The sequence below is a fragment of the Mya arenaria genome, chromosome 15 (genome assembly GCF_026914265.1).
Source record: "Mya arenaria isolate MELC-2E11 chromosome 15, ASM2691426v1".
Lineage (NCBI taxonomy): Eukaryota > Metazoa > Mollusca > Bivalvia > Myida > Myidae > Mya > Mya arenaria.
In genome coordinates this window covers 41151928-41179758 of record NC_069136.1, presented here as the reverse complement: position 1 = coordinate 41179758, position 27831 = coordinate 41151928, and the positions used below count along the sequence as shown (strand labels likewise).

Here is a 27831-nt window from a genome sequence, read left to right as displayed (position 1 = left end):
TTATGGATAGAGAACTTGTACAAAGACTGGTGTTAAAGATATTTCTAGAAATTGGAGCCAAATCCAGAATCTGACACACAAGTCATTCAGCCTTATCGACTGATAAAAATGGCATACTTGTACTCTCCTCATCAACGTATTAGGGGTACGATTTCTGGCCTTGGCATCTGTGAGCTTGTTTGTATGTCACCAAACCAGACAAGTGTTAAATCTTACAGTTCTCTGCCTTAGCATTAATATACATTACTTTCTTCAAAATCATTAAAAAATTAAACTAACCATATAGTATGGAGAAGTGCTCTTTGGGAACAAATATTATAATTACCTGCTATTTCACGTGATTCAGGATATATTTTCCACAAATTGTTGGAGCAAACATAACAAAAGAAGTCCAGATGTTGATAATGCTGTTTATTTAGCACAGGAATGTTCACTGTTAAAAACAGCAAGTGGTTTTTTTGTTAACAATCATGGAAACATCATGTAACAATTGTAAATATAAAGCACATTCAAGTACAGAAGGCCCGAATTCCTCAAAAAATCTTAACCAACACAAGCTTAAGTAATTTTTTTTAGCCAAATAACCTACTTCATCTTGAATTTACAACATAATAGGCTGTCAATAATGACTATCATAAGGTTATTTTCCTTTAAAAGTATCAAATACTCTTCAAATGGAGAATATTAAACAAATGATTTCAATTACAAAATATGTTGATAAGTTAGCTTAACCCTTTACTTCATAGATACGCAATTTTACTTATCTATCCATAGCTTCATAGATACGGATCTTAACGTTTTATCCATAGCTTCATAGATACGTAATCCTACGTATTCGTAATGTAGGGGCATTTATTTTCATACCTGATGCTTGTTTATGCGCTATAAATTCATATTCATGAAGTATAAACATCGATAAATACAATGCACTAAAAAAAACACTATGTTACTATTTAAAGAATTTCGGAAAATCGCGAAATAAGGTCACTGGTATCAAAGATGCGTAAAACGTTGACTGCGCAGGTTTGTGGGCATTTCTGTCTCGTTTTCCTCGTGGAAATTTACACAATACTGCAAGTTATAATTAACTACCAATAATACAACTATATTTTATTGATCACGCGCCTGACGTCACAGGTCATGGTTCGAAAACGTGTCAAAATGTCGGCCATGTTGGATAAACAAAAAATCATCTGGCTTGTATAAACAAAGGCCATAAATCATTATATGGGACATATGTGTCACTTCTGTTTCGCTAATCCGGTCATAAAAATGCGCATCTGCTTCTACAAATTGAAAGTAAGTACAAATGTGTTATAAAATAATGACTATCCCTATTGTTAAACTTTGACATGACCCAATTTAACATCGATCAGCTGTTGAAACACGTGTTTTCGAATACACAAGAATGCAATGTAGAGCTAATTTCTGCCCTTGTTAACTTCAGTTTTAAACAACATTCCTGAATAATGTCATTTATATTTCAGTGTTTGTCTGACGAATCGGAACAGTCTGGCTTCAATTAAAATGAGTTTGAGACATTGAGTACGACGTCGAGAATTCAGACCTCGGCGTCACGCACACAAGGATACGAGAAATGAGGATTTTTAAAATCAAACCCAAATGACAATACATGGACATGCAATAAACGATATAAATTTAGTAAACAATAACATGCAGGCCTCATTTAGTAGTTGAATAATAACTTTATTTGTTCATTGTAGTGTTAAATAACCGAAAGTTATACGTACTGTGACTGTTGATCAACTTTTTTTTTCTTCTGTATCATATATATAAATATACCGTGCTTCTTTGTTGTGAACTATTTTTTAATTCTGTCCATCTTTGTTTCAATTCAGGTTGCATTAAATGAATTATAAAAATATGTTGTTTATATAATATTTCGTGTTGTGTTTGATAAATAAAAGTGTAATAAAAATTAATTTTCATCAAATTTGACATATTTTTCTGTTTGTTTATGAATATCATGCGGAAATAATTTAGATAACAAAATAAAATTTATATGACTGGATTGGAAATTTAATTCTCTATAAACTTTACATTGATGACTTATTGATTAAACCAAAAGAAATACTAAGAAAATAGGTTTGTAATACATTAGGGTTAAAATTCCAATAATATCAATAATCTCCTATGAAGTAGGGGTACTGATATGAACTGATAAGCCATGAACTGGCAGCCTGAAATGGCTTAGGTTTACATGAAGTAAAGGGTTAATCCCTGTAATAAGGGACTTAAGATGGTCTGAGAAATTGGAGCCAGAAGTTAATGGACAATCTCAACATTCCGGCTTCCCGTCACTAAAATGAGATTTTTTATAACTTCAAAATTATTAAATGGATCTGATTTTCGAGTAGCCAATAAAAAGTGATTTGGGGGGAAATTCATACATGTAGATAAGAAATATATATATATCTTAATTTACAGTGTGACAATATTTTTAATGAAATAATATGTTGAGAGTAAGTTCTGATTCTCTCCTTTTCTCTAGACTCGCCCGCAATAGACTTAATGTTGTTGTAGTTTAAACTCATGAAAACAAAATAGACGGACAAACTATCACAGATTATAAATTACAACATAACATAACATCTTACAATACATCAAACTTTTATATAATTAAGGATAGCATCTTAAACAGTAGTTTGAATAGTTAATATGTAATCACTTACGAAATATAAACTGACTGCCCACGATAATCTGGTTATTTCAAACACTTATTGTATTAGTTCAAAAAAGCAAATTAGAAGAGAAAAAAAAAAGGATGGCAAAATGACTGTATTATGCCGACTTTCATTTTGTTGAATGGTTATCAAGTAATTTAGTCGATATTATCTTGGGCATACAGTACATAGTTTACACAACAATAGACATGGTGCAATGTAACATAACACATCCATCTTTATATTGAAAGTCACTCAAAATTTACATAAATAATGTGTTTTTCTTATACAACCGGTGCCATACATTTATGACATTCCAAAGCTTTACGAATGGTTTGCAGCTTATGTGTTCAACAAAGACAAGATACCATAAATATTATGACTGAGTCTATGCTAATAGGTTATTAGTCATGAAAAAATGCTGTGTACTTCATATATGAATTGTTCATTATAAATATAAAATATGTATACATTGTTTTTATGCAAAAAAACTTTAACTGTAAATGGTACAATCGGTCTAAATCATACACAGTCTAGCTTTACCAGAGGTGTTTCTGCTTTACTGAAATTACAAAGCCGTATCATCCTAGTTCCGGTCAAATGTTTACGCTGTTACACTCTTTCGATCATGTTTTTATGTTTGCAATGGTTTTGGCCAAAAGCTACAAACATGATAAAGCAATGTGCCTATTTTCCAATAAATTTTACTTGATACATGCAGTTTTATATCAATTTCTTTAAATAGCAATAATAACTAATTCATGTGTATTTATTATAAGATTATATCAAAGTCTGTATAAATAATATTGCACACTGTATACATAAAACTCTCTATAAAACATAAAAAAAACTATTCCATTAATATAACAATGTCCCTTAAACAAAAACTTATCAAACTTAATGGTTTAAAAAAATTCTGTTTAAGACAAATAAACAAGATCATATTCCTACTAAGATCATACAGAAGCAATGATTTAAACAATTAATCCAGAATTGAAACAATAACGCTATGGTTTTTGTGTTTAGAGATTTGTCTGCGTATTTCACATACAAATGTATATTGAAGTAATAACATCGGTCCAGGGCCAAAATAACTTGGGACTCAGGTGAGCTACGCAACTACGGTATATAAAAGAGTAGAATTATTTCATAGTTTGAGATCTCTGCTATTTTGCAATATTTTAAGCCAACTGGTTGTGAAATTTGTCATCTTATTGGATGCTGAAATGTTTATAAAATGGACATTCATAAATAAAAATTAATGACTTTTTTTTTACAACATTTTAGCAATTTAGTCAAAGGAGAAAAGGTCCATCAACTAGATACTAAGTATTTCATAAGACTTTAGTGTATGAATGTTGACAACACAGCATTTCATATACATGTACATGACCTTACACGTTTTCCTTAAAGCTGCACTCTCACAGATTTACCATTTTTACAAGTTTTTATTTTTTATCTTGGAAAGAGCAAATTTTTGCATAAATATCTGCAAACGAATGATATAAGACTGCAGACAAAAGATCAGAGCGCAGTTTTGCATATTTCTGTTCGAAAATTAATGTTTTATGTTTTAAACCATTACTAACGGTTTAAGAAAAATACATAAAACATGATCTTTTGAACTTAAAATATAAAAATCTGAGACCTATTTTTTTTGTCAGCAGTCTTATACCTCTGTTTTCCATGGTTTTCGCAAAAATTGGCTCGTTCCAAGGCAAAAAATAAAAAAAGTTGTCAAAATGTTCAATCTGTGAGAGTGCAGCTTTAACATTTGACAGTAATGATATGGCACATCACCTTAAGCAAGGTGACTGTGTATTTTTTTTTATTAAAACCAGAAATTCATCTATCTGTTATGATTATATAAATTGATAGAGAAAAAAAATGATCAGCCTAAAAAAATATTCATATTAGTAAAATGTTTGATGGTTCACCATTATAACTTTCAAAGAAGTAACAATGAAAAATAACAAATTTTAACCTGGTGTTGAAATGTGCTGATATAAAGTGCTGCTTTATCAATTAAAGTTGTTTTTTTTTAAAATGCATAAAACGTAATTTTTATATCTTATGGTTATGAGTTAACATTTGGCGTAAAGAAAAAATCTTGTATCAATGAGTGTTAATATGGGTTAGATGCTATTAAAAATAATCAAGCTATCCTAAAATGCTGACAATCATTATTACAAAACATATCATCTTCAAACAGCTGTATTAATAGCAAGCACACTCGTTATTGTTCCAACATCAAGTGTAGATGTTAGGAATTTTTGTTAAATATTCTACAAAACTTCAAGACTTGTTGACGACTATATACTACATGCTGTAGTTCCTTAATCATGTTTGTTGTGACCACCGTTATCACTTTGTTGAAAGCCAATAAGATAGGCTGTGAAGTCTTGCATGAACGTCACTTATTGGTTGGTATTTTTTAACAGCACATCCCTGATTGGCTGACTGATTGTCATGTACGTGATTGGATGAGAAAAATAATTTGATGGTTTTCACACAAATGGATAAATGCCGTTCCAATCAACATTGGCCCCATACCACCTGAAAGGAAAAACATTACCTTTGTAAAGACAAGAAATCATTTGAGCTTTTTCCATTTTTCTCACAAACGCGCCCGCAGGGCCAATTTTCAATATTGATTTTACCGTTATCCTTAGACATGCCTTAGTGAATCCATTCAGCCTATTGGTCAGCTAAATATACAGGCCAATAAAAAACTCAGTTTCTAATCTTATATCTAAGTTGCTTATTGAATATGATCCCAAAACTCCAGAGGCAAAAGATTCATGTAGGAAACACACTCTTACCACATATATTATGACAATTAAATGTTAAAGATGCACTCTTATGCCCAAATAAGATTTACCACAAATAATTCAATGGTTTATGTATACCAAAAAGGGTGAATACATGACAAAAACAATTGTTCTTATGAAGGATACCAAGTTTAATTTGATTAAATGTGCATAAAACATGGTATTTCTACCTTATGAGATGATAGTAGATCACAGTAAATCTTTTAGCACTCACCAATCATTTAATATTTTTTGCATTTTCAGCTTTAAAAAACACGGCTACAATCTTGTTATCAGTAATTAATATTTTCCATAAATGAATTATTCAGTAAGTTGTTAAAGGTTTATCACTCAAAATTTATGTTTGTTATACATATATGTATTGATTTTGCACTTTAACTCTGACAATAATATGTTATGTATCATCAATATTTTAACTTTTAAACACTAGATAAGATGTAGTTGAGAGCAATGTCAAATATGGCTTACTTTGAGAGGATGGCCTGCTCCAGGGGCGGGATTTTCTCCTGCTCTCGCTTGCGAGCCACGGCTGTCTTCACACGAAACCTGCGTGTGAACCGCGTATCTGAAAGGTACAGAAGGGATGGAAAGAGGCAGACAAAGTGTGTTGGTATGCAATATGTCAATCAGCAGGGCTCTAAACTATACATGGCATACAATCCTTATATATTATTAATGATCTTAAGCATATTTATGATATAAAATATTTCAAGACCTTTGAACTACATAGCACCTGGTTTTCACAATCTCATAATTACATTTATGTTACTTACTATTATTTTGAAAACACAATAATATTACAATAAACATAACAATAAATCAAAAATTATCACTGCTTTTTTCTAAAGTAGAACTTTTTAACAACAACAAGTTACAACTCATATTCAGAACAAAAAAGTGCACCTTTTACCGTTAAATATAATTATTCAAAATATGTGCTTAAACATTCATATGCAATAAAACAAACAGGAAATTACCTAACACCGATGAATTACCCTGAAATAATTAAATGATACTTTATCTGCTAAAACCTTAGTTACAAAACAAGAGCACTACAAGATGGTGACAATACCGGTCTATTTTCCGCAGAGGATCAAGGGACATAACTCCACAGATATTGAAGCAAGAGTTGTGAGCCATGCTTAGTAAAACATACACATACATGTAGTATCTATGGTAATTTTATGTGTACTAGGTTTTATGTGAATATCTCAAATGTTTCCGATTTATGGCCAAGGTCAAGTGCTTGTGAGACATAGCCATCCTGATGACAAGGCAATGACATTACCTTACCTTCTTTCTTCAAAAATGACCAACTAAAAACAATAGATTATTACTTTCGTAACTCAATAGTTTTTATTTCACTACATCTATGATTAAAACAGTTATTTCTTTTAAAAACTGCCACACTTTCTGTTTTAAAGCTCATGCATTAAGTTAAGCATTCAATTCTTAATCAAATAAGACAGCTTCTGTTTTGAAACAACACTGGCAGAAAGGCCATAGTTTCTCAGGCACTGCCACATATAATTTATTGTACACAACGCCATGGCATAAATTTGTTTCTTTTCATTAGCCATAACAAGGACTTTAGTGTGCGACGGTTTCAAGAAATTATTTTGAAATCAATCACCTTAATTCCTTTTGTATTTTGTAATACATATATATAATTTCCTTCCACATCTTTATATGTGCTTTTTAAATGATTATTACATAGTTAACATCCAAAATGTACGGTACGATAAATGTTTTCAGCTTTTATAAATAAAAAATGAAATAGCTGAAAAATCACAACCTACTTGTATATTTTAAAACATGCCTGAGAAACTGCAGATGGATTTTTCTTGGCCTTTATGAGCGTAGTTACCTCACCTTAGAACTATTCTATAAAGTGTCTGTTCTCAAAACAAACATGAATGAAATTAATACATATGATACAAAAGATATTACTTAACAAATGGTTGACCAATTAAGGGATGTGATTCACAAATATTATGTAAATTTTGGATATCTGTTGACCCCATATCATATTGGTATCATTTCAAAGGATTAAATGTGCAGATTTTTTTCGGGTAAAAATTGGACCTGAACAAGACCTGAAAGCTGCACTCTCACAGATTGAACATTTTGACAAGTTTTTTATTTTTTGTTTTGAAATGAGCCAATTTTTGAGAAAATCCATGGAAACCAGTTATATAAGACTGCTGACAAAAAAATGATCGCAGATTATTTTTAAGTTCGACAATTGATGTTTTATGCATTTTTCTAATGGTTTAAGCCATAAAACATTAATTTTCGAACGAAAATATGAAAATCTGCAATCTGATCTTTTGTCAGCAGTCTTATAATTATCATTTGTTTGCAGATACATGTATTTACACAAAAAAATGATCTTTCCACAAAAAATAAAAAAGTTGTAAAATGGTTAATCTGTGAGAGTGCAGCTTTAAGGTTCAACATTATGGTTAATGGAACTGTTACAGAATTAGCTTGTTTGTGAATCAGACACCTTAATTGTATACTGTGTTGCTTCTGATGTCAGCGCACTAGCACGTTACAACAGTTCCTGCTGTGAGATGTAAGGCTACCAAAAAGTATTACGGTTAAATTGAAGCAGAGCATTCCCATTATTGTGCGGTCCTCACCTTGAATCACGGCACAAATTGTTACTTTTTTAAGAATAAAACTGCGGAATTGCCTCAGTCTTTTATTATTTATTTATTATTTTATTCATTATCGTCATCGACTAAATAGTTTTAATTTATCATTACAAAAGCTTCAGTAAAAACAGGCATAAAGTCAAACTTACTATATTCATAAAAGATCGTAGTGAAAATGTTTAACTAAGTAAAAAATATTTAAATATCTTTATAGACTACTTTTCATCAAATTTATTGATAAGAATCATAATTAAGAGAGATAGATAGTGTGATTTTTTTAACTAACATTTTAAGTTTCTGCAAATTCAGCTTAGAATAAAAGCAATCATCTTACTAGCTAAGTAACTTTACTAAACAGCTCCAGACTTTGTAATAAAAGCAATTTAAAATCATTTCCATGGTAACAATGCCATTTTTACGATGAAGCAGTTCCACAGTTATTTCCCAGAGTTATTTTCCAGAAAAGTGCAAGGTGATATTTAACTCTTGAGACACGAGTACATACGTCCCCAGTTTTCCTCCGGGTTACGGGGGGTCTCAGTCTTGGCTACCCGCAATGTTTCTACACAATATGGAATTAATGCCATGATTGCTATTTGATATTAAAGAATATAAACGGTCCTATTCATGTCTTCTGGTATACGCTTGAAAAGAAAATGGAAGCATAAACAAGTTGGCCAATTACATAAAAAATATTCCACTTTCTGTATTAAAAGTATCCGCTGTACACTTGCATGAATTTTGGTTGCCAGGTGACCCAATCTTATTTTGATATCATGTGAAAGGGTTTTATGTGTAAAGGACAAATATGTTATTACCATATATGGATAAAAATATTACAAAAACATGTTTCAAGTACAGAAAGATCGGTCATTTCATGTCCAATTACAACTAAAATAAAGGACAGAAACATAAACTACATACCATTTATCTGTACCTTATTTTTTTGGACATTTTTTTTACATATTAGTATTGAGCAAGCAAGAACCATTTCAAAAGATACCAACATTAAATTGGGTCCCTGATCATCAACACTTAACATTACTGCCAACTGGAAGAAATGGCAAGCTTATTTCTACATTGGATACCTTTCATTATGGGACTGAACTTGTCGGATCTGTGTTAATATTTTTAAATTAATAATAGTTTAACATTTATAATAGTTTCTCACTGACATGTTCTATCAATGCCAAAATATGATCAGAGTTTTCTAAATATCTAAAGATATCAAGTAACAAAGTTGAAGAAATTTAAACTGTTGTAAATAAAATTGGACAGTCATCACACTGGAATCAATTTTTGAATTACGCTATAAACTTCCTGAGCACAAGGTGTTAATGGGAATTTTTGCTTTGGAGTATGGAAGCTACAGATCAGTCGAGAATTCCATATTTAAGTACTTTCACTATGTACAGCAAATTATCTTAAAATTGAAATGTAGGAGGTAAGGTGTACATTACTATGAGCCATAACATATTTAAAGTCTTGACAATGCATATGTGCTCAAAAACTTACAACTTGTATATTTTTATTAAATATATCTTTTAAACTCTTTCCAATCCCTTAAGTGACTTTCAGAATCATTAATAGAAAACAGTAGTATTTCTAATTTGTTCAAGACCAAAGATAAACAACATGTGATATTTACCTATTGTTATTATAGCGTAGGTATTTTGTATAAGGCCGGTGTAGTAGTACAGATCAAAGTGATGTTCCACCCTCCAATCAGAAACAAGATCTAGGTTGTTGCTAAAAAGTAGTCCCCACTGGCCGTTCAATAGAGTCAACCATATTGGACTCTTGGGCGTTTTCAGCATACTCCCAATCTGTAACATTGAACATGCATGTATTATCTCACCAGATACTACAATATCATAATGACCAAACCAGATACTACAATATCATAATGACCCAACCAGATACTACAAAATCATGATGACCCAACCAGATACTACAATATCATAATGACCAACCAGATACTACAATAACATAATGACCCAACCAGATACTACAGAATCATGATGACCAAACCAGATACTACAGAATCATGATGACCAAACCAGATACTACAATATCATAATGACCCAACCAGATACTACAGAATCATGATGACCAAACCAGATACTACAATATCATAATGACCCAACCAGATACTACAATATCATAATGACCCAACCAGATACTACAGAATCATAATGACCCAACCAGATACTACAAAATCATGATACGATTATATTATTATATACGACCCAACCCGATATTACATTATCTTATACAACCAGATACTACAATATCATAATGACCCAACCAGATACTACAATATCATAATGACCCAACCAGATACTACAATATCATAATGACCCAACCAGATACTACAATATCATAATGACCCAACCAGATACTACAATATCATAATGACCCAACCAGATACTACAATATCATAATGACCCAACCAGATACTACAATATCATAATGACCCAACCAGATACTACAATATTATATACGACCCAACCAGATATTACATTATCTTATACAACCAGATACTACAAAATCATGTATGACCCAACCAGATACTACAATATCATGTATGACCCAACCAGATATTACATTATCTTATACAACCAGATACTACAAAATCATGTATGACCCAACCAGATACTACAATATTATATACGACCCAACCAGATATTACATTATCTTATACAACCAGATACTACAAAATCATGTATGACCCAACCAGATATTACATTATCTTATACAACCAGATACTACAAAATCATGTATGACCCAACCAGATATTACAATATTATATATGACCCAACCAGATATTACATTATCTTATACAACCAGATACTACAAAATCATGTATGACCCAACCAGATATTACAATATTATATATGACCCAACCAGATATTACATTATCTTATACAACCAGATACTACAAAATCATGTATGACCCAACCAGATACTACAATATTATATATGACCCAACCAGATATTACATTATCTTATACAACCCAACCAGAAACTACAACATCATGTATGACCCAACCAGATACTACAGAATTGGCCTTGCTGTATTCCTGAAACATGTGTACCATACATAGTTTATTTGAATATATTTATTGTTTTTTTTGTTATGGCAAAGGGAATGGTTTAAGCTATGCACGCCATCATCACTGACACCCTTTACTCCAATGACTTCACCATCGTGAATGACACCAAGGCTATGACAATATCTGGACTTTATTTAATGACTTCTTTTCTAAAATAAGAGATATAGTAAAACAGCCAAACCTCGGTCCTTTCGTCATCATCTTCTTTTTTGTCCCAGAACAGCAAACCAACATTACTTCTTTCCCTCATACCCTTTAATGGCTGCGGCTGAAATCAAAATAAAGATAAATAATTGATGTGTTCCTGATCAAGATAGAGATAACCAACAGTTAAAGCGCCTTAAATTAACCATTAATTTAGTAAAATAATATATGAACTTGATAAGCAGTAATAAAGCTGACATGTTTCATTTCAAAACTCATTCAATCAGATTTTTATTTTTTTCTTAGCCAGCAATGAATCGATAGTTCGCTTGGTGTGTATTTCTTTAGACCTTGCAGTCAAGGATAACCCGTGAAAGTGCAAGCACTTATTTCAAACGGGGTCCTTTGTTTTTGCTGAAGGGACAGCAAGCTGAAGAGACAGTGGTGAGATACAAGGAAGTCCGGGTGCGAGACCCTAGCTCTTTTTCGAAGAGACCCCTTGGTTCTTTTACGTGCTTGGTGTAAAGCACCGATACACGGGGTACAACTTTCCTGGGTTAAACCAGTACTGAGTACACCTCTTTTCCAAGCACTACCCTTTAAATGCCAAGCGCCAGGCAAGGGAGCTACTTGTACCAACTTTTAACGTCTTTTGGTATGACACAGCCAGAGATCGAACCCACGACCTCCCGCTCCGTAGGCGAACGCTTATCCACTAGGCCACGGAGACGGTGTTATTCACAAAAGTACCTGAGACCCCGAAAGGATTTTTTTAGACTGTAGGGACTTTTTTTTCTGTTCAAGATTTGATTCATAAGTTGTTCAAAGTATAAAACGACCTAACTAAAAATGTGGGCAGGTATTGCCAAACAAACAATATATTACATGGAAATAACAGAAAATAACAAAGGAAAATTTAAATTCTTAGGTTTTGAAACATATACAAGTACAGCAGGTGATTTTTTTCTATCCTTTGGTGGTCCATCTGGGCAATAAAATTAACATTTGTTCATGCTTGATTTCCTAACAGGACTGACATTGAATACATACCCTTATAATTGAATACATGCCCTTATAATTGAATACATACCCTTATAATTGACTACATACCCTTATAATTGACTACATACCCTTATAATTGAATAAATACCCTTATAATTGAATACATGCCCTTATAATTGAATACATACCCTTATAATTGACTACATACCCTTATAATTGAATAAATACCCTTATAATTGAATACATACCCTTATAATTGAATACATACCCTTATAATTGAATAATTGAATAAATACCCTTATAATTGAATACATACCCTTATAATTGACTACATACCCTTATAATTGAATAAATACCCTTATTATATAAAATATATCTATTTTCCCTACTAGATGGTTCCAATCCCTGTCACATATAATGTTTTAATTATGGTAGAACCTTGAAGCCCTGCCAGTCATCATAAGGTCAGGCATTTTGTTATCATTTCATAGAAGGACTGATATTCTAAGCAAGACAACATGAATAATATCTATTCTCCCTTACCAAAAGGTTCCCATCCCTGTCATATATGATGTTGCCATTATGGTAGAACTGTGTGGCCCTTCCAGTTATCACCAGGTTCATGAGGCCAGGCAGGCACTCCTCGTTGTCTGAGAGAAACTTGAAGCGGTCCTGGTGCTCCACCACCCCCAGGTCCTCAAATATCCTAAAGGACAAAACAACGTGTATTAAATGATAAACAAGAGCACCAAAAGTGGATGCTATCCCTCCACAGTCTGTCTTAGTTGGTCCAGGGGTATAACTTCAATTATCAGCCAGAGTAATTGGACTTGCAATTCAACTCTTGTCATTATGAACATTTGCATCAAGTTTCATGTAAATATTGTATCATTTATCAAAATATCATCCAGGGAATATATACCAATAACAGAGGAACCCAAATTAATTAAACTGTATTTTAACATACTAGAATCACAGTTGACTGTTTCACAACTCTCAAATTTATATTCTTTATAATCATTCAACATAAAAATTAATTCTAAAACAATTAAGCAATTTTACATTTTGACTATAAGGAATAACACTTGACATGCACCCTACTGACAATTACAAAACCAACTAACTTTGGTATCGTTCTGGAGAGAATAACACTGTAGAGCAGCAGGATACAGCCGTTGGAATTCTCGTGCTCAAACTGAAATCATACTATTCCTTACAAATACTTCTGAAAAACATTAAGCAACATAGGATCAACTTTTATTTTTCTGTTCTCATCAACACTTTCATGACTCTTACTGGGTAACCCTATATCTAAGTTTTCAAAAAAGAGTTTTGTCAAATAGTTTCTTGTCATGGATATTCTGCCAGAGGGCTTAATTAATGAAGCCCCAAAATATATCTTAATACACATAAAAAAACAGGGGTTTATGTTAAAAAATCAAGTCATACTCACATGGCTAAGGTGCCTTTTCACAAACATCTCCAAGTCTGAATATTTCTTGAAATCATACAAGTTTATCTGAAAAGTAATGAACAAAGTATTTGTCTGTTATACTAACTATATGATGGTTGGCTGTAACATATCTGAAATAAAGCATTAACCTCTAGTCCATATGATTTACATTCAGTTATGAAGAATTTGAAAGCTTCTCAATATTTGGTAAAATCTTCCTTTTTGGCTGGCGCATTTGTAAGGTTTAACTAAAAATGTCATTTTTCAAAATTCTAATTTTTCAGCATACATTTAGCATACATTTTTATCTCCTCAATCCTGAGTAACCAAATATTTGACCTATTCTGTCAGTATAGTTTTTATCAAAGAATTGCCTATTACACCCTCTAGACTGTCAGTCAAGTCTGTATCAAAGGAAGGAGTCTAAACCATCAAGACTCTCTGTATCATAGAATGGATTCTGACCCATCTAGACTTTTAGTATAGTCTGTATCAAAGAATTAGTATAGTCTGCATCAAAGAATGGATTCATACCAATCTAGACTATTAGTATAGTCTGTATCAAAGAATAGATTCTGACTCATCTAAACTATTAGTATAGTCTGTATCAAAGAATGGATTCTGACTCATCTAGACTATTAGTATAGTCTGTATCAAAGAATGGATTCTGACCCATCTAGACTATAAGTATGGTCTGTATCAAAGAATGGAGTATTACCTTCTCTGTTACACCATCCAGTCTGTAAGTATAGTCTGTATCAAAAAATGCTGTATCCTGCTGCAGACAGAGACAACATCTAGTCTGGCTCCCGGCCTGCCAAAGAATCTCACAGATGGCACTGCTCAATGCCTTCCGACGTTCAAAGTCAGATGGTTTTAATGCACTGGAATACAAAACTAGATTATTAAGTCGTTTATAGATACAACAAGTCTGGCTTTCTGCCTACTACAGGAGCTTAATACTTTTCAACATACTAAGTGAGACAGATTAAATTCACTTAAATGATTTTAAAAAATGCTTTTACTTTTCAATGCTTTCATTTACAAACAAAAAATGCTGCATAACAGTCAGGAATGTTCCAGCTAATGAAAAAAACATCAATTCTAAAAAAAAAACTCATAAAAAAACTACAATTCAGTCAAATTTGGAAACAATGACAATTACTGAAGATGAACGTTCAATCAGTTTCAACAATATCTTCAATTTGACCAACAAAATCCCAAACTAATCAAATGTATACTCACTTTCTGGTAGCAAAACTAGAGATGTAATTTTTCCCAAACAGAAGGTGTTTCATGAGGTAGGCTTGAAAACATAGGATGAACGCCCGCGCACCATTCTGGAACGTTAGAAAGTAAAACAACTGACTGTGTTTCAGGTATGGAAACTTTGGTTTGGGTGCATGTGTCTGCTAGATGTCCAACACATGAAGCATATACATTGTATCATCAAAACCTACTGTATAGTGCCTGGATAAATGATAACAGTATTGTCAAATTACTTTAAGGCAACTGTATGATTTTCCATAAAAGAACTGTAAAGAAAATACCGTACCCTATGTGTCTGTAATCCCCACGGATATTTGGTGGACTCATCTTGGAAGACTAGTGCTGCCTTACGCCAGTCTCGGCTAAAACTGTGTACTGTACTGCCAACAGTGATCTTACGCAGCGCCTGAAACAGGCATTAATGTGAATGTACGATATCCTTAAGGTTTAAATATTTCACTTCAAAGTTGCTGTGATCAATTCTTTTCAGTCCTCCTACTCAAAGAAGGATTCTCAGTTTTTGATAGTTAAATTATGTAAATTCTTAATTTGTTTTAAAAAAGTTATGGCTTTCTTAACTTGACATTTAAAATGCTTTTTCTATGAAACAAGCAAGCTGTTTATTCTATTTACAATTGCTGTTTCCTTGGTGATGGGGGTTCCTCCAATCATAGAGCGAGCTCGAGCTGACTTGGTCGTTAGGTTCGGGATGATTATTGTGTCTGAAAAGTTGGAGAAATTGGGTACTTGAGGTTTAAGTTGGGACCAGAGAAAAATATTATATGATTCTAACCCAGATATCCAGACCAACCTTGCTTGAAATTCCTTATCAGGATTAAAATTTGATTTTAATAACATTTGAGGTTACAAACAAATAAATATTCGAAAACTGAACTAATGCTTTTGAATAAAATATAATAATAATAAAATCATCCCTGACCGGCCCCATTCTCCTTTCAAAACCCAAATACATATATGAATTATTTTTTCTCTGGCATGGTACAATAATCACATTAAAGGCAGGAAAATTACATACTTAGAAAATCTAGACATACATAATGTAATAGCGAAGGAATACTTAAAGACATACCCTTCATAACTGTGACAAAAATGCATAATACAGATCTATATGTATTACAATAATTATAAATGATTTTATTAATGAATACTTGATTGGAAAAATGTTTAATGGTTTAAAAGATTAAACAAATGACTGTTACTAATGGGGTATGGTTTTATTGGCTGTTTTAGTACAAACTTACTTTAACCAACTATTATCCGGGTAATATGTTACAGGGTCAAAGCTCATTATGTCTATTTAACTGATAATCCCTCTATATAACCAGGTACTAACTAGTTCAATACAAAAAAAGGTGTAGCTGTTAACTTCAAACATGTTAAAAATAAAAATGTCGCAGATTTTCATATTTCCGTTCCAAAATTGATGTTTTATGCATATTTCATAAAATATGAAAATCTGCAAACTGATCTTTTGTCAGCAGTCTTTCATCACTGGTTTGCAGACATTTACACAAAAATTTGCTAATTCCAAGATAAAGAATAAAAACAAAGTTGGAAAACCTGACTCAATTTTTAGTTTTGTTATTGTTGTTTTTACGATCCAAATGCCAAAACCGTAATACCCAATTATGCTAATTATAGAAATCATCTGTTGTTAAAAGAAGAAAAAATAGCGTCATAATGGACCTATAAACAATTTATAGTTTATGGTGTATAGGTCTGTGACGTTGTGTTATTGGGATTCAACTACATTTTTTATTTTATTATTATAAAGTGCCACATAGCAACCAATACCACATACATTTGTAACCATAAAATAGGAAGTGACCAATCAAATCATCATCTTACAATGATTCCAACTTGGTTTTTCTTCTGAAATTACAGGCTTACCATAAATACCATAAGATACCAATGGTCTTACTACATTTGAAATACGGATGGAGTAAACTTAACAATGATTGTCACAGGAAATCATCAACATTATACCAAATATAAACAAAAAGAGTATTTATATTTATTATTATTTTGCCAGCTCACTTAAAATGTTTTTGGCAAAAAATCTGACAAACAAAAAATTAAATTATGTGTCCTAAAATGCAACCTCAGTTCTATCATAATGATAATAACCCTGCTATTTTATGGCATTCCTTATAAGGAAACTATATCAGAGTTGAATAAAGGCAAATCAAGTGTTCTTCAACCAATTTTGGAGGCCAAGAAAATCAGCATTCAGTGATGTTACTAACAATTGAAGATAGTGAAACGAAGCTTGCTAAGTTATTTGTATATGTTTTATATGTACATGTTGCAACGATCGACTCATTTTTTCTAACCAACTTTAAGGATACTTCTAAACCTAGTGACGGTAGTTTAAATGATAAGCCTATTTTATAAGCCTGTGTTTTTTTCTTCCGACAAAATGATTAGAATGCAAACCACAACTACTTTACAAAGATATAAACTAAACAAGAGCGTGCTATGTCAGTTAACTATGTCTTGAGAGAAACTTACTGTGTTACATTTCCTACGAATACAATAAGCACCACAAATACATTGCATCACAAAATGGGATTCATTCACAATGTACATACATATATGGAGTGATAGTTTTGCAAAGTGCGCAGCGGAGCACATGCCAAACCCAGTCTTTTGAACATTAAAACTCTAGTCCAAAAAGGGGCATTACTCGATAGTTATTTAAGCCAGATTTATGGGCCTTACTGTACTTATCGCTATGCTTATTGTCTCTGGCAACAAGAGAACCAAGCTGCACTTGAATATGTTTTTTTAAGTTATGGCCAAGGTTGACATTTTGCACAACTTGGACAAATTTTTGTCAGTGTCAATCAAAACAATGCAGCATATGTGCCTTTGTGATTGATTTAGTGTTGTTATTATACAGATAATCCAATTTTGCTTCAGGACAGAAAGAACATTATAACTGTAAACATGCTAATAAACTTCAACCCTTTAATAAGTTGTGTTTTTTTTTTTAATTCCAGGGGGATGGATCGAAATTCCGGGGGATTTTTCACCCCGCCAGGAGGTATGGCATGTATGACAACAACAACTCATGACCAATGACAAGGCTATGACCATACTTAAACAAAAGATCTTTCAAAAGCAAATAAGCTTAAAAAGAATGATGAAAATTGTAAAGGTTAACAGATTAAAAACACAACAAATAAAGTCACAAAAAAAACATTCAAAAGAAGCAGAGAATTATCTTGATAAATTACTCATCATTTTTTAAATGAAAGCTGGGAATAATGCTCTACAAATATATGCAGTCACAGGAGATATTTTTATATTCCGTCCTGAATGTCTGAGACTCTATGAAAAAAAACATAATCTTAATTTCATAATCCCAACAGACATTTTGTAATAAGAACATCCCAACTAATAAAAGTAACATTGTTGACAATTATCTCCCAAGATTACACATCAGGGGTTCTTACAGCCAATAACTGTCAATCCTGAAAATACCGTCTGTTTGTGTATGAGAGGGTAAAGAGGCTTTGACCCCTTTTTAATTTATTTCCAAAGGCATTTATATTCATTTTAAGGCACTTTCTACTGTTTTTGAAGCAAATGTCCAAACAATAAAACACAATCTTTACAACTGTTGAATAGACTATTAGCAGTCATCGAAATTAGATTTTTGGATGAACAAGTCTGAATTCTTAAACTATTGCTTGGCATCAAATTTTTTAACAAGCCCTGCTATATAAAACTCAGAATTTGAACAAGCCTGGAAGACATTTTACCAGTGCAGGGCTTCGGCTAATTTTGACCACTGCTCAAGTTAAAAGTTTAAAACCTATTTCCAAGATTAGTCCTTAAATTAAGAACCCCTGATATATGTACATTAATTTATCATTGTTTAAACCACAGAAATCTGAAAACAGGACCATACCTCTACGACTGCTCATGTCCATCGTGGGATCCATATAGAACGTCTTCACCCTCTGTGGTAACCGTGTGGTCGGTGGGGGGGTCGGGTCGTTGATTGTTACTTTACGCTGAAATAAACAAAATGATTTATTCAATCAGATCAAAATCCCCAATCACACACTGTAACACAGCACGTTGTAAATTTTGGGTGGAAAATTCGGCCATGCATATTGTTTCACGATCATACATTAGATTTACTCATAAAATCCAGTGACAATTGATACCACTTAATTCAAAGTAAGTATGGAGAACAATAGGATTTTCTACTCATATGTACTCCTTACATATTAATAAATGTTTCCTTTAAGAATAAAAATTGATTAATAAATAAGTCAAAGGCAGTGTCCTTGTTAAATATATAATAAATTCTCCATACCCAAGATGGCTGACATTTATCCTAATAACACTTGCATATTATCTTTGTAAAATATGGAGTTAATAAATTTAAAGGAGTTTGTTTATTAATAAAATAGCCTGAAATAGCATATCAGAATAAACTTTGTAATAAATTTAGTCCAATTTGGCATGTCTAATATAACTGTTAAACTTGAAACACCTTAATGAAGATGATTTCAAGGAGAGTTTCATAACTAAATAATTCAAACATGCAATAAATATTCTATAAACAGGTAATGTAAATTTCATAAAGAATGTGATTGGTCTGTCCATAAACACAAACACTCAAACGTTTTAAAACTAATTCAATGAGGACAGGAATGTTGCTATCACTAATGTAAACATCATACATGTCATATCCCCTGGCAGGTGAAACATACTTTGGAATTTCCATCCATCCCCGGGTTTCTTGTAAGGGGACGAATATTCTCCGGAATTTAAAAAAAAAAGAAAAGTATTTTTTGTGTGATTGAAAAAAAAAGAACACTTGACTTGACTTTTGGACTAGACTTGACTTGTAGTCTATGCTTGACTTGTAGACTGGGCATGACATGTAGACCAGACTTGACTTTTAGACTAGACTTGACTTGTAGTCTATGCTTGACTTGTAGACCAGACTTGACTTGTAGACCAGACTTGACTTGTAGACTAAGCTTGACTTGTAGACCAGGCTTGACTTGTAGACTAGGCTTGACTTGTAGCCCAGGCTTGACTTGTAGACCAGACTTGACTTGTAGACCAGGCTTGACTTGTAGACTAGGCTTGACTTGTAGAAGACTAGACATGACTTATAGACTGGACTTGTAGACTGGACTTGACTTGTAGACTTGACTTGTAGACTAGGCTTGACTTGTAGAAGACTAGACTTGACTTATAGACTGGACTTGACTTGTAGACTTGACTTGTAGACTAGGTTTGACTTGAAGAAGACTAGACTTGACTTATAGACTGGACTTGACTTGTAGACTTGACTTGTAGACTAGGCTTTACTTGTAGACCAGACTTGACTTGTAGACCTGACTTGACTTGTAGACCTGACTTGACTTGTAGACTTGACTTGTAGACTAGACTTGAATTGTAGAAGACTAGACTTGATGACCAGACTGGACTTGTAGACTTGACTTGTAGACTAGACTTGACTTGTAGACCAGACTTGACTTGTAGACCAGACTGGACTTGTAGACTAGACCAGACTTGACTTGTAGACCTGACTTGACTTGTAGACCTGACTTGCTTTGTAAAGAACGTTTTTTATAAACATATTCAATACAGTCCTTTACAATTAAAAAGATAAGCTAAAATTATTAAAATTAAACACAAAAAATGCTGATCTATAAAAATATCCAGTAGTAAGGCAAAATTCCCTGGGTTTTTTTAAGCAAAATCCCCTGGGGGGTTTTAAGCAAAATCCCCTAAGAAAAATCACAGATATCTGGTATGCATGGTCATACAATAACTTTCACTGGTGTAGCTTCATGTAGGCAATATGGCTGAAATGCTTCTAGCAGTACTGGCCTGCACATCTAATTTGGACTAGCTATGTCCCTGATTTTGCACTACATGTATGAACTGTAGATCAGTCTGTGATGCTCATATTTAAGTTTCTAGCTACACAAAATATTATAAATTATAAAATATATGTTGTAATTCCTAGAACTATCATACAGATATGTGCCCTCGAGCAATGAATACGAGTGGTCTCAACACTGAATTCAGACTCAAGGGGTTAAACTGAAAATCTTCATTTCATGGTTACCTTTTTATTCTAGTAAAGTATTAATGATGAAATTTGAAAGTTATAAATTGAAATTATTTGCATTAATTTTGAAGATGATTCAGACTGAAGACTGTTCATAATCATTGGTTCCTTGTGAGGGAAGATCTTGCCTTAAGTAAATACCATGACTAAAATGTTGTTAATATTACAAAAAACTGCATTCAAATAGTTTTACTAATTAACTGGTATAGCTAGTCTGTCAATAGCTAAGCATAATAATTATGTTCCCTCTTCTTGCCATAACAACTCAGAAATAAATGTTGTAATTTAGTAATGCCTTTTTTGAAACAATGGATTAAAAGGATAGAACAATTTGGCTGACACTGAGATAGTAAACATCTAAATAACAGATGAACTTTGATTTATACATGCAGTTGAAATCCTTTCTACTTGTAGCTCCCTAAATTCCTAAACTAATTGAACAACAGTCTTCCTGACAATATCAAAATAAATATTTTCACTTTTGTAATACAATGTGTATCACCATTTTGTTTTTGGCATTACACCAAATTATCATACATGTAGTTGTATGACCAGAGGATTTTGTGAAATTCATGCTGGCAGTCAGTCCAAAAGTTAAATGAACGCTTTTCTTAGTTTTAAAAGTCCTTTCAGCCAGGTAACCCTAGGAGCAATGTGGTTGAAACTAAACTAGTAATCATTTATAACTATATCTAGCACCACTGGGACAATATTAGCTATTGGGATACAGATTTTCAACTTACACGACCATGCTGTGCCAATTTTACCGGAGTCTGAAACAGTGTTACCCATCCATATAACATAGAATCAACTTAGCATTGACAATAATATATTTCACCAGCACTGCATCTGAAACTAAGATTACTTGCGTTTTACGCAGTGCAGATCGCAAGCACATTGTCATTGTCTACATAGTTTACTGTTTGAAATTAGATCAATGAATGAGAATAAACAAGACTGTATAGGTTATATGGCGCCATTCAGGCAGGAAAAAACTTGTTGGATCCACATTGGACACATACTTTTCAAGAATTAGATTGGAAACATATATTTTTGAAGTATTTTTGGCAAAAAAGGGCCGTAACTCCTAAATGACTAAAGCGATTTCCATGACTATCGAACTTGATCAAGATATTATGGTCACAAACATGTGTTTAAAGTTTGGTGAGGATTGGACAAACAGTTTTCAAGAATTAGATTGGAAACATATATTTTTGAAGTATTTTTGGCAAAAAAGGGCCGTAACTCCTAAATGACTAAAGCGATTTCCATGACTATCGAACTTGATCAAGATATTATGGTCACAAACATGTGTTTAAAGTTTGGTGAGGATTGGACAAACAGTTTTCAAGAATTAGATCGGAAACAATCTTCGGGACGTACGTACGTACAGACAGACAGACGTACGTACGGACAAGGGCAACCCTATATGCCGCCACTTTGTGGGGGCATAAAAAAGCCTGCACCAAACAGTAGGTATAGGGTGCATTTTCCATAGTACAGCTGCTCTGATTTTAATGAATATACCATATGAGACACACTTCTGCATTTGTTGTTAAGACTAGGGCAAGTCTGTGACCCGAGAAATTTGTGTCGAGCATGCCGTAGGGTTTCAAACATGTCTCATTATAATAATTATAATACCACTAGTGCTGGCTCGATACGCAGATAAATCGATTTGCACCAGTGTTTTTACTTCAAATTCGGTTCGGTTATCATTATTGTTGCATATCGATTCAAAGGGAAACAACTCGGGTAAATTTACTTTACATATGAATATTCAGAAAATATATATAGCTCTAATTATATTCAAACGATATAAAGACCTTTGCAATATTTGTAAGACAGAAGTAGCTAGTTCTGGCGGTACTAAAAACATATCTATGCATCTAAGACAACATCATAAGATTAAGATCGACAGCTGTCTACAAATAGACATCAATTTAACATTACCATTCTGCATGGTCATGAATAGGCTTAAGAAAAGACTTGTTAGTTTATATATTTACAGTTTATATTACTTTTTTTCTGGTATCATATAATGATACTAGAAGTGTTTTGATGTTTTATGTCACAAAACTACACTCTTTGTTGTTGATTTTTGTTTACATGTTTTTCTGAAATAAAAAGTGTTTTTAAAATTGTTTTTTCAGACACTTTTATACTATAACTATTGCTGTATTGTATTGGCAATACATATCGCGTATTGCCACCTCCATATTGCAAAACATTTTTAGCAATACCAAGCCCTAATCACCACCAAAGTTCAGTGTTCCCAGTCATACGACTTCCAAGTGCAAAACAAATCAACTTAAACACAGTGTGCAAGCAAACCTTGGCTTCCTCCAATCTTATTTTAGTTTCTGGCAGACTTCTAAATCTGCATCCTTTAAAAGCAGCTAAAATGATATCTGCTAGCTCACATTCATATTGAGTTTCCTGTGTACTGTCATAAACAGCTTGTGCTTCAATAGCTCGCACTAACTTGTCCTGTAAATGGGTGGATACATCAAACATACTTGACATGTACGCAGATCAGGAAACAAGGAAAAAATGTGAAAATGAAAAAACAACTGAAAGGAAATGCACTTCCCCAAAATGCCAGCCCCTAATTAAGTCAATGATGAGTCAATCAAAAATATTATATGAAAAGAGTGTTAATGTTCAAGCTCTAATTTTGACACATAATAGTCAAACGGAAATTGATTTTAACATAATTAAATCTTGAAAATATCAAACCTAAACTACAGTACATTTGTTATTTGCAGGATACATAAATAATTGTAATAAAGCGACAAGACTTACCCCCATGCTTACACCTGTTCCTCCGTTGAAGATCCTCAACAGTCGATCCAGGTTGTCCCTGTCAGTGGCTGGCTGCTGCCCCCCTGCAGCACTTTCAGTCTCAGACATTGTGCTGACTGTCCTATCAGGCTGACACAAACTGGCTTCACAGAACCTTAAATAATGAATATACATCAGTGAATATTTTTTATGGCTTACAGAGACCACAACACTAATTTAATCCTCGCAATGAGATAATGTGTCATTAACCTGTGGCCAAATAATGGACATAACAAATTTTCAAATTTTTAATCAAAAGATCAACTTGGCTAATAGGGTACTTATGCTCTGAAATACTGTCCTTTCAATTTTAAAGTCTTAAAACAGTAATAACTTAACAGAATATTCTCGTTGGCTTGAACTGGGTGTATAGGACCAATTTTTTTTACTATATGTTCATATAAAATTCAACTTGCTTAATTTCGCCAGGCTTGATGTCATTTGCACAGTCCCAGATAAGAATTTCACTTTGTTTAGTTTACTTGGGCCGATTTCATTTTTTTTCAGCCCCAGGTTATAAGTTCACACCTTGTTTTGTTTGCTTGGCTCCATTTTGCACAAGGCATTAATTGATTACCTAACCTCGATTGGTGTCATAATGAAACAACCTGTGACATATTAAGAAGTACATGTAGCTAAAATGAAACCTTCATTTAAATAACAATATCTTTTTGCATGATGAATTAGGTAATAAAGTGTTAATATTTCTGCATTTGTTTTCAGTTTATTTGTATTAGACAGTGCATTTATAAAAAGTGGTTCAGTTAAATATGATTAGGCTAATTTATATAAAAAATGTAATCTAAGAAAAGACAGGATTGCAACAAAATTGCTCTTTCTATTCACAGAAAAATTCATTTAAAAGGAATTTCATTTTAAATTCAGTAATGAAAGGCTTATTTTTGGTAGACTTAAAAAGGGCTTAAAGACTGATATTGCAGCATCCAACAAACTGTAAAATGTGAGTACAGGATATTTAAATTTAGTTTTCAAGTTCAAGCTAAAAGCAGCTTATGAATAAAAAATGCCTATTGTAATAAAGGTTTAATTTATTTATTCATTATTATAATACATTATTTATAATTTATTCATGCAACTTTTGAGTATATTGTGTGCAACCCCGGACCTAAAAACCTATATGGTTTATAGGTCCGTGATGAAACTAACTATATGTACATGTATGTTACAAGTTGCAGGCTTTTCCAATTTTATGCGTATTTTTCTTAGCCAAACCATAAAATAGCATCAAGTGTGCATACATACATGTACTTGTAATCTGTTAGTTATTACATTTCATCTCTTGTTTGGAAAGGCGGTCAGCAGATAATAGATGCAGTGGTCAAAATTAGCACAAACCCTCAAGCCCTGCACTGGTAAAATGCTTTCTGGTCTTGCTCAAATTCTGGATTTTATATAGCAGGGCTTGTTCAAAAATGAAATGCCAAGCATTAGTATAAGAATCCTGGCTTGCTCATCCAAAAGACTAGTTTCGATGACTGCAGATGTGCCCTGATTTCTGTTCTAGATGGAGAGTTGCGAGGTTTCAAGCCTTGCACTTGCAATGCATTGCATTTACCTCACATTTACAAATTGCTTTGTTTTGTATGCTGTTCAACGCAGCGCTTACACTGTTAGCAGGGTAACCATACAACAAACATTCACTGCAAACATGTCACTAAACGCATGGCAGGTGCCCTTTTCTTCTACAATTAAAAATTCAGAGCTTTAATTACTTATTGTATACTGCAACCTTGTCAGGAATCTGCTAATAAGGAGTTGTTGATTTAACACTTCTCTCCACCCACTAAATTAACATTGGTCGAATTTCGTTGACATCGTTTTAATTTTCAATTTTCTGATGTTTAGGATTTATATTATTGTTGACCATGGGTCAATATCATTGTATGTTTAAAACTGTACCTGATGGTCTTGGAGAAAAATTATGTCAACACTGTTAAACTAGTGTTATTCATTTTTATATTTGTCATTTTGCATTCTAGGACAAAATTCGGCAATCGCCTATGTGACATTGAGTAGCTAGGTCAGCACTGATTGGCTTAAACGTATCTATGGACGCTTTATTTACATATTTGGCTACACATCACCGAATTGAATCGGAGGACAATCTTGTAGCACAGTTGGCGTTCGTAGATATAATGGAAACTAGCTATATTTAGTGTTTAACGAGAGATGGCCCATAATGACACAGATGCCCCAACTTGCCGGGGAGCTATAAATGCAAGGACTGTCGGGATTCGGGACCCAAATTTTGATTGTGGATTAATCTTTGCTTTCGCTATGTTTGGTTGACACAAAATGATTTTTAAAAATGCTTAATACAATGTACCTTATAAATAAACACATTTTTAACAATGGAATTATTCCACTGCATATATAGGTGCAAGCACATTCAGCCTGAAGGATCACTTTTCAAGTCCATTAAGTGTTTTACCAACCTAATCTGTTGATATTCTAGTTCCAAGCAACCCAAAATCAGTTCCTATTAGGTATTATACATACTAAGCAATGAGCCCACTGAATGCTCGTTTCACCCGTCATGATTGCATATCTCGTTTCCCCTCGTCATGATTGTATAACTCTTTTCCCCGTCATAGTTGCATAACTCGTGCTCCCCGTCATGATTGCATAACTCGTGCTCCCCGTCATGATTGCATAACTCGTTTTCCCCGTCATGATTGCATCACTCGTTTTCCCCGTCATGATTGTATAACTCGTGCTCCCCGTCATGATTGTATAACTCGTGCTCCCCGTCATGATTGTATAACTCGTGCTCCCCGTCATGATTGCACAACTCGTGCTACGTACCGTCATGATTGCACAACTCGTTTTCCCCGTCATGATTATACAACTCGTGCTCCCCGTCGTGATTGCATAACTCGTGCTCCGCGTCATGATTGCACAACTCGTTTTCCTCGTCATGATTGCATAACTCGTGCTCCCCGTCATTATTGCACAACTCGTTTTTCCCGTCATGATTGCACAACTCGTGCTCCCCGTCATGATTGCATAACTCGTTTTCCCCGTCATGATTGCATAACTCGTGCTCTCCGTCATGATTGTATAAGTCGTGCTCCCCGTCATGATTCCCAACTCGTGCTCCCCGTCATGATTGTATAACTCGTGCTCCCCGTCATGATTGCACAACTCGTGCTCCCCGTCATTATTGCACAACTCGTTTTCCCCGTTATGATTGCATCACTCGTTTTCCCCGTCATGATTGTATAACTCGTGCTCCCCGTCATGATTGTATAACTCGTGCTCCCCGTCATGATTGTATAACTCGTGCTCCCCGTCATGATTGCACAACTCGTGCTACGTACCGTCATGATTGCACAACTCGTTTTCCCCGTCATGATTATACAACTCGTGCTCCCCGTCGTGATTGCATAACTCGTGCTCCGCGTCATGATTGCACAACTCGTTTTCCTCGTCATGATTGCATAACTCGTGCTCCCCGTCATTATTGCACAACTCGTTTTTCCCGTCATGATTGCACAACTCGTGCTCCCCGTCATGATTGCATAACTCGTTTTCCCCGTCATGATTGCATAACTCGTGCTCCCCGTCATGATTGTATAACTCGTGCTCCCCGTCATGATTCCCAACTCGTGCTCCCCGTCATGATTGTATAACTCGTGCTCCCCGTCATGATTGCACAACTCGTGCTACGTACCGTC

The 27831-nt window shown here is 33.6% G+C and overlaps 1 protein-coding gene across 8 annotated transcripts; it reads right to left on the bottom strand.

The window, feature by feature from the left end:
• Nucleotides 1-396: 396 nt before the first annotated feature.
• On the bottom strand, nucleotides 397-26167 carry LOC128220519 (inactive ubiquitin carboxyl-terminal hydrolase MINDY-4B-like). Of its 8 annotated transcripts, none has more exons than XM_052928943.1 (17): nucleotides 26054-26167; nucleotides 24095-24248; nucleotides 23624-23779; nucleotides 19097-19202; nucleotides 17029-17052; nucleotides 15793-15881; nucleotides 15446-15565; nucleotides 15136-15230; nucleotides 14609-14774; nucleotides 13891-13956; nucleotides 13562-13632; nucleotides 12981-13143; nucleotides 11473-11559; nucleotides 9824-10001; nucleotides 8681-8737; nucleotides 5984-6080; nucleotides 397-5240 (listed from the first exon to the last, which is right to left on the bottom strand). In XM_052928943.1, exons 2-17 carry the CDS (start codon nucleotides 24200-24202, stop codon nucleotides 5192-5194), a joined length of 1632 nt encoding a protein of 543 aa, XP_052784903.1. In that variant the 5' UTR covers nucleotides 24203-24248; nucleotides 26054-26167; the 3' UTR covers nucleotides 397-5191. The 8 variants fall into 8 exon arrangements, with proteins under 8 accessions (XP_052784903.1, XP_052784907.1, XP_052784905.1 ...); XM_052928947.1 differs by lacking the exon at nucleotides 23624-23779 and adding an exon at nucleotides 22033-22062; XM_052928945.1 differs by lacking the exon at nucleotides 8681-8737.
• Nucleotides 26168-27831: the final 1664 nt, after the last annotated feature.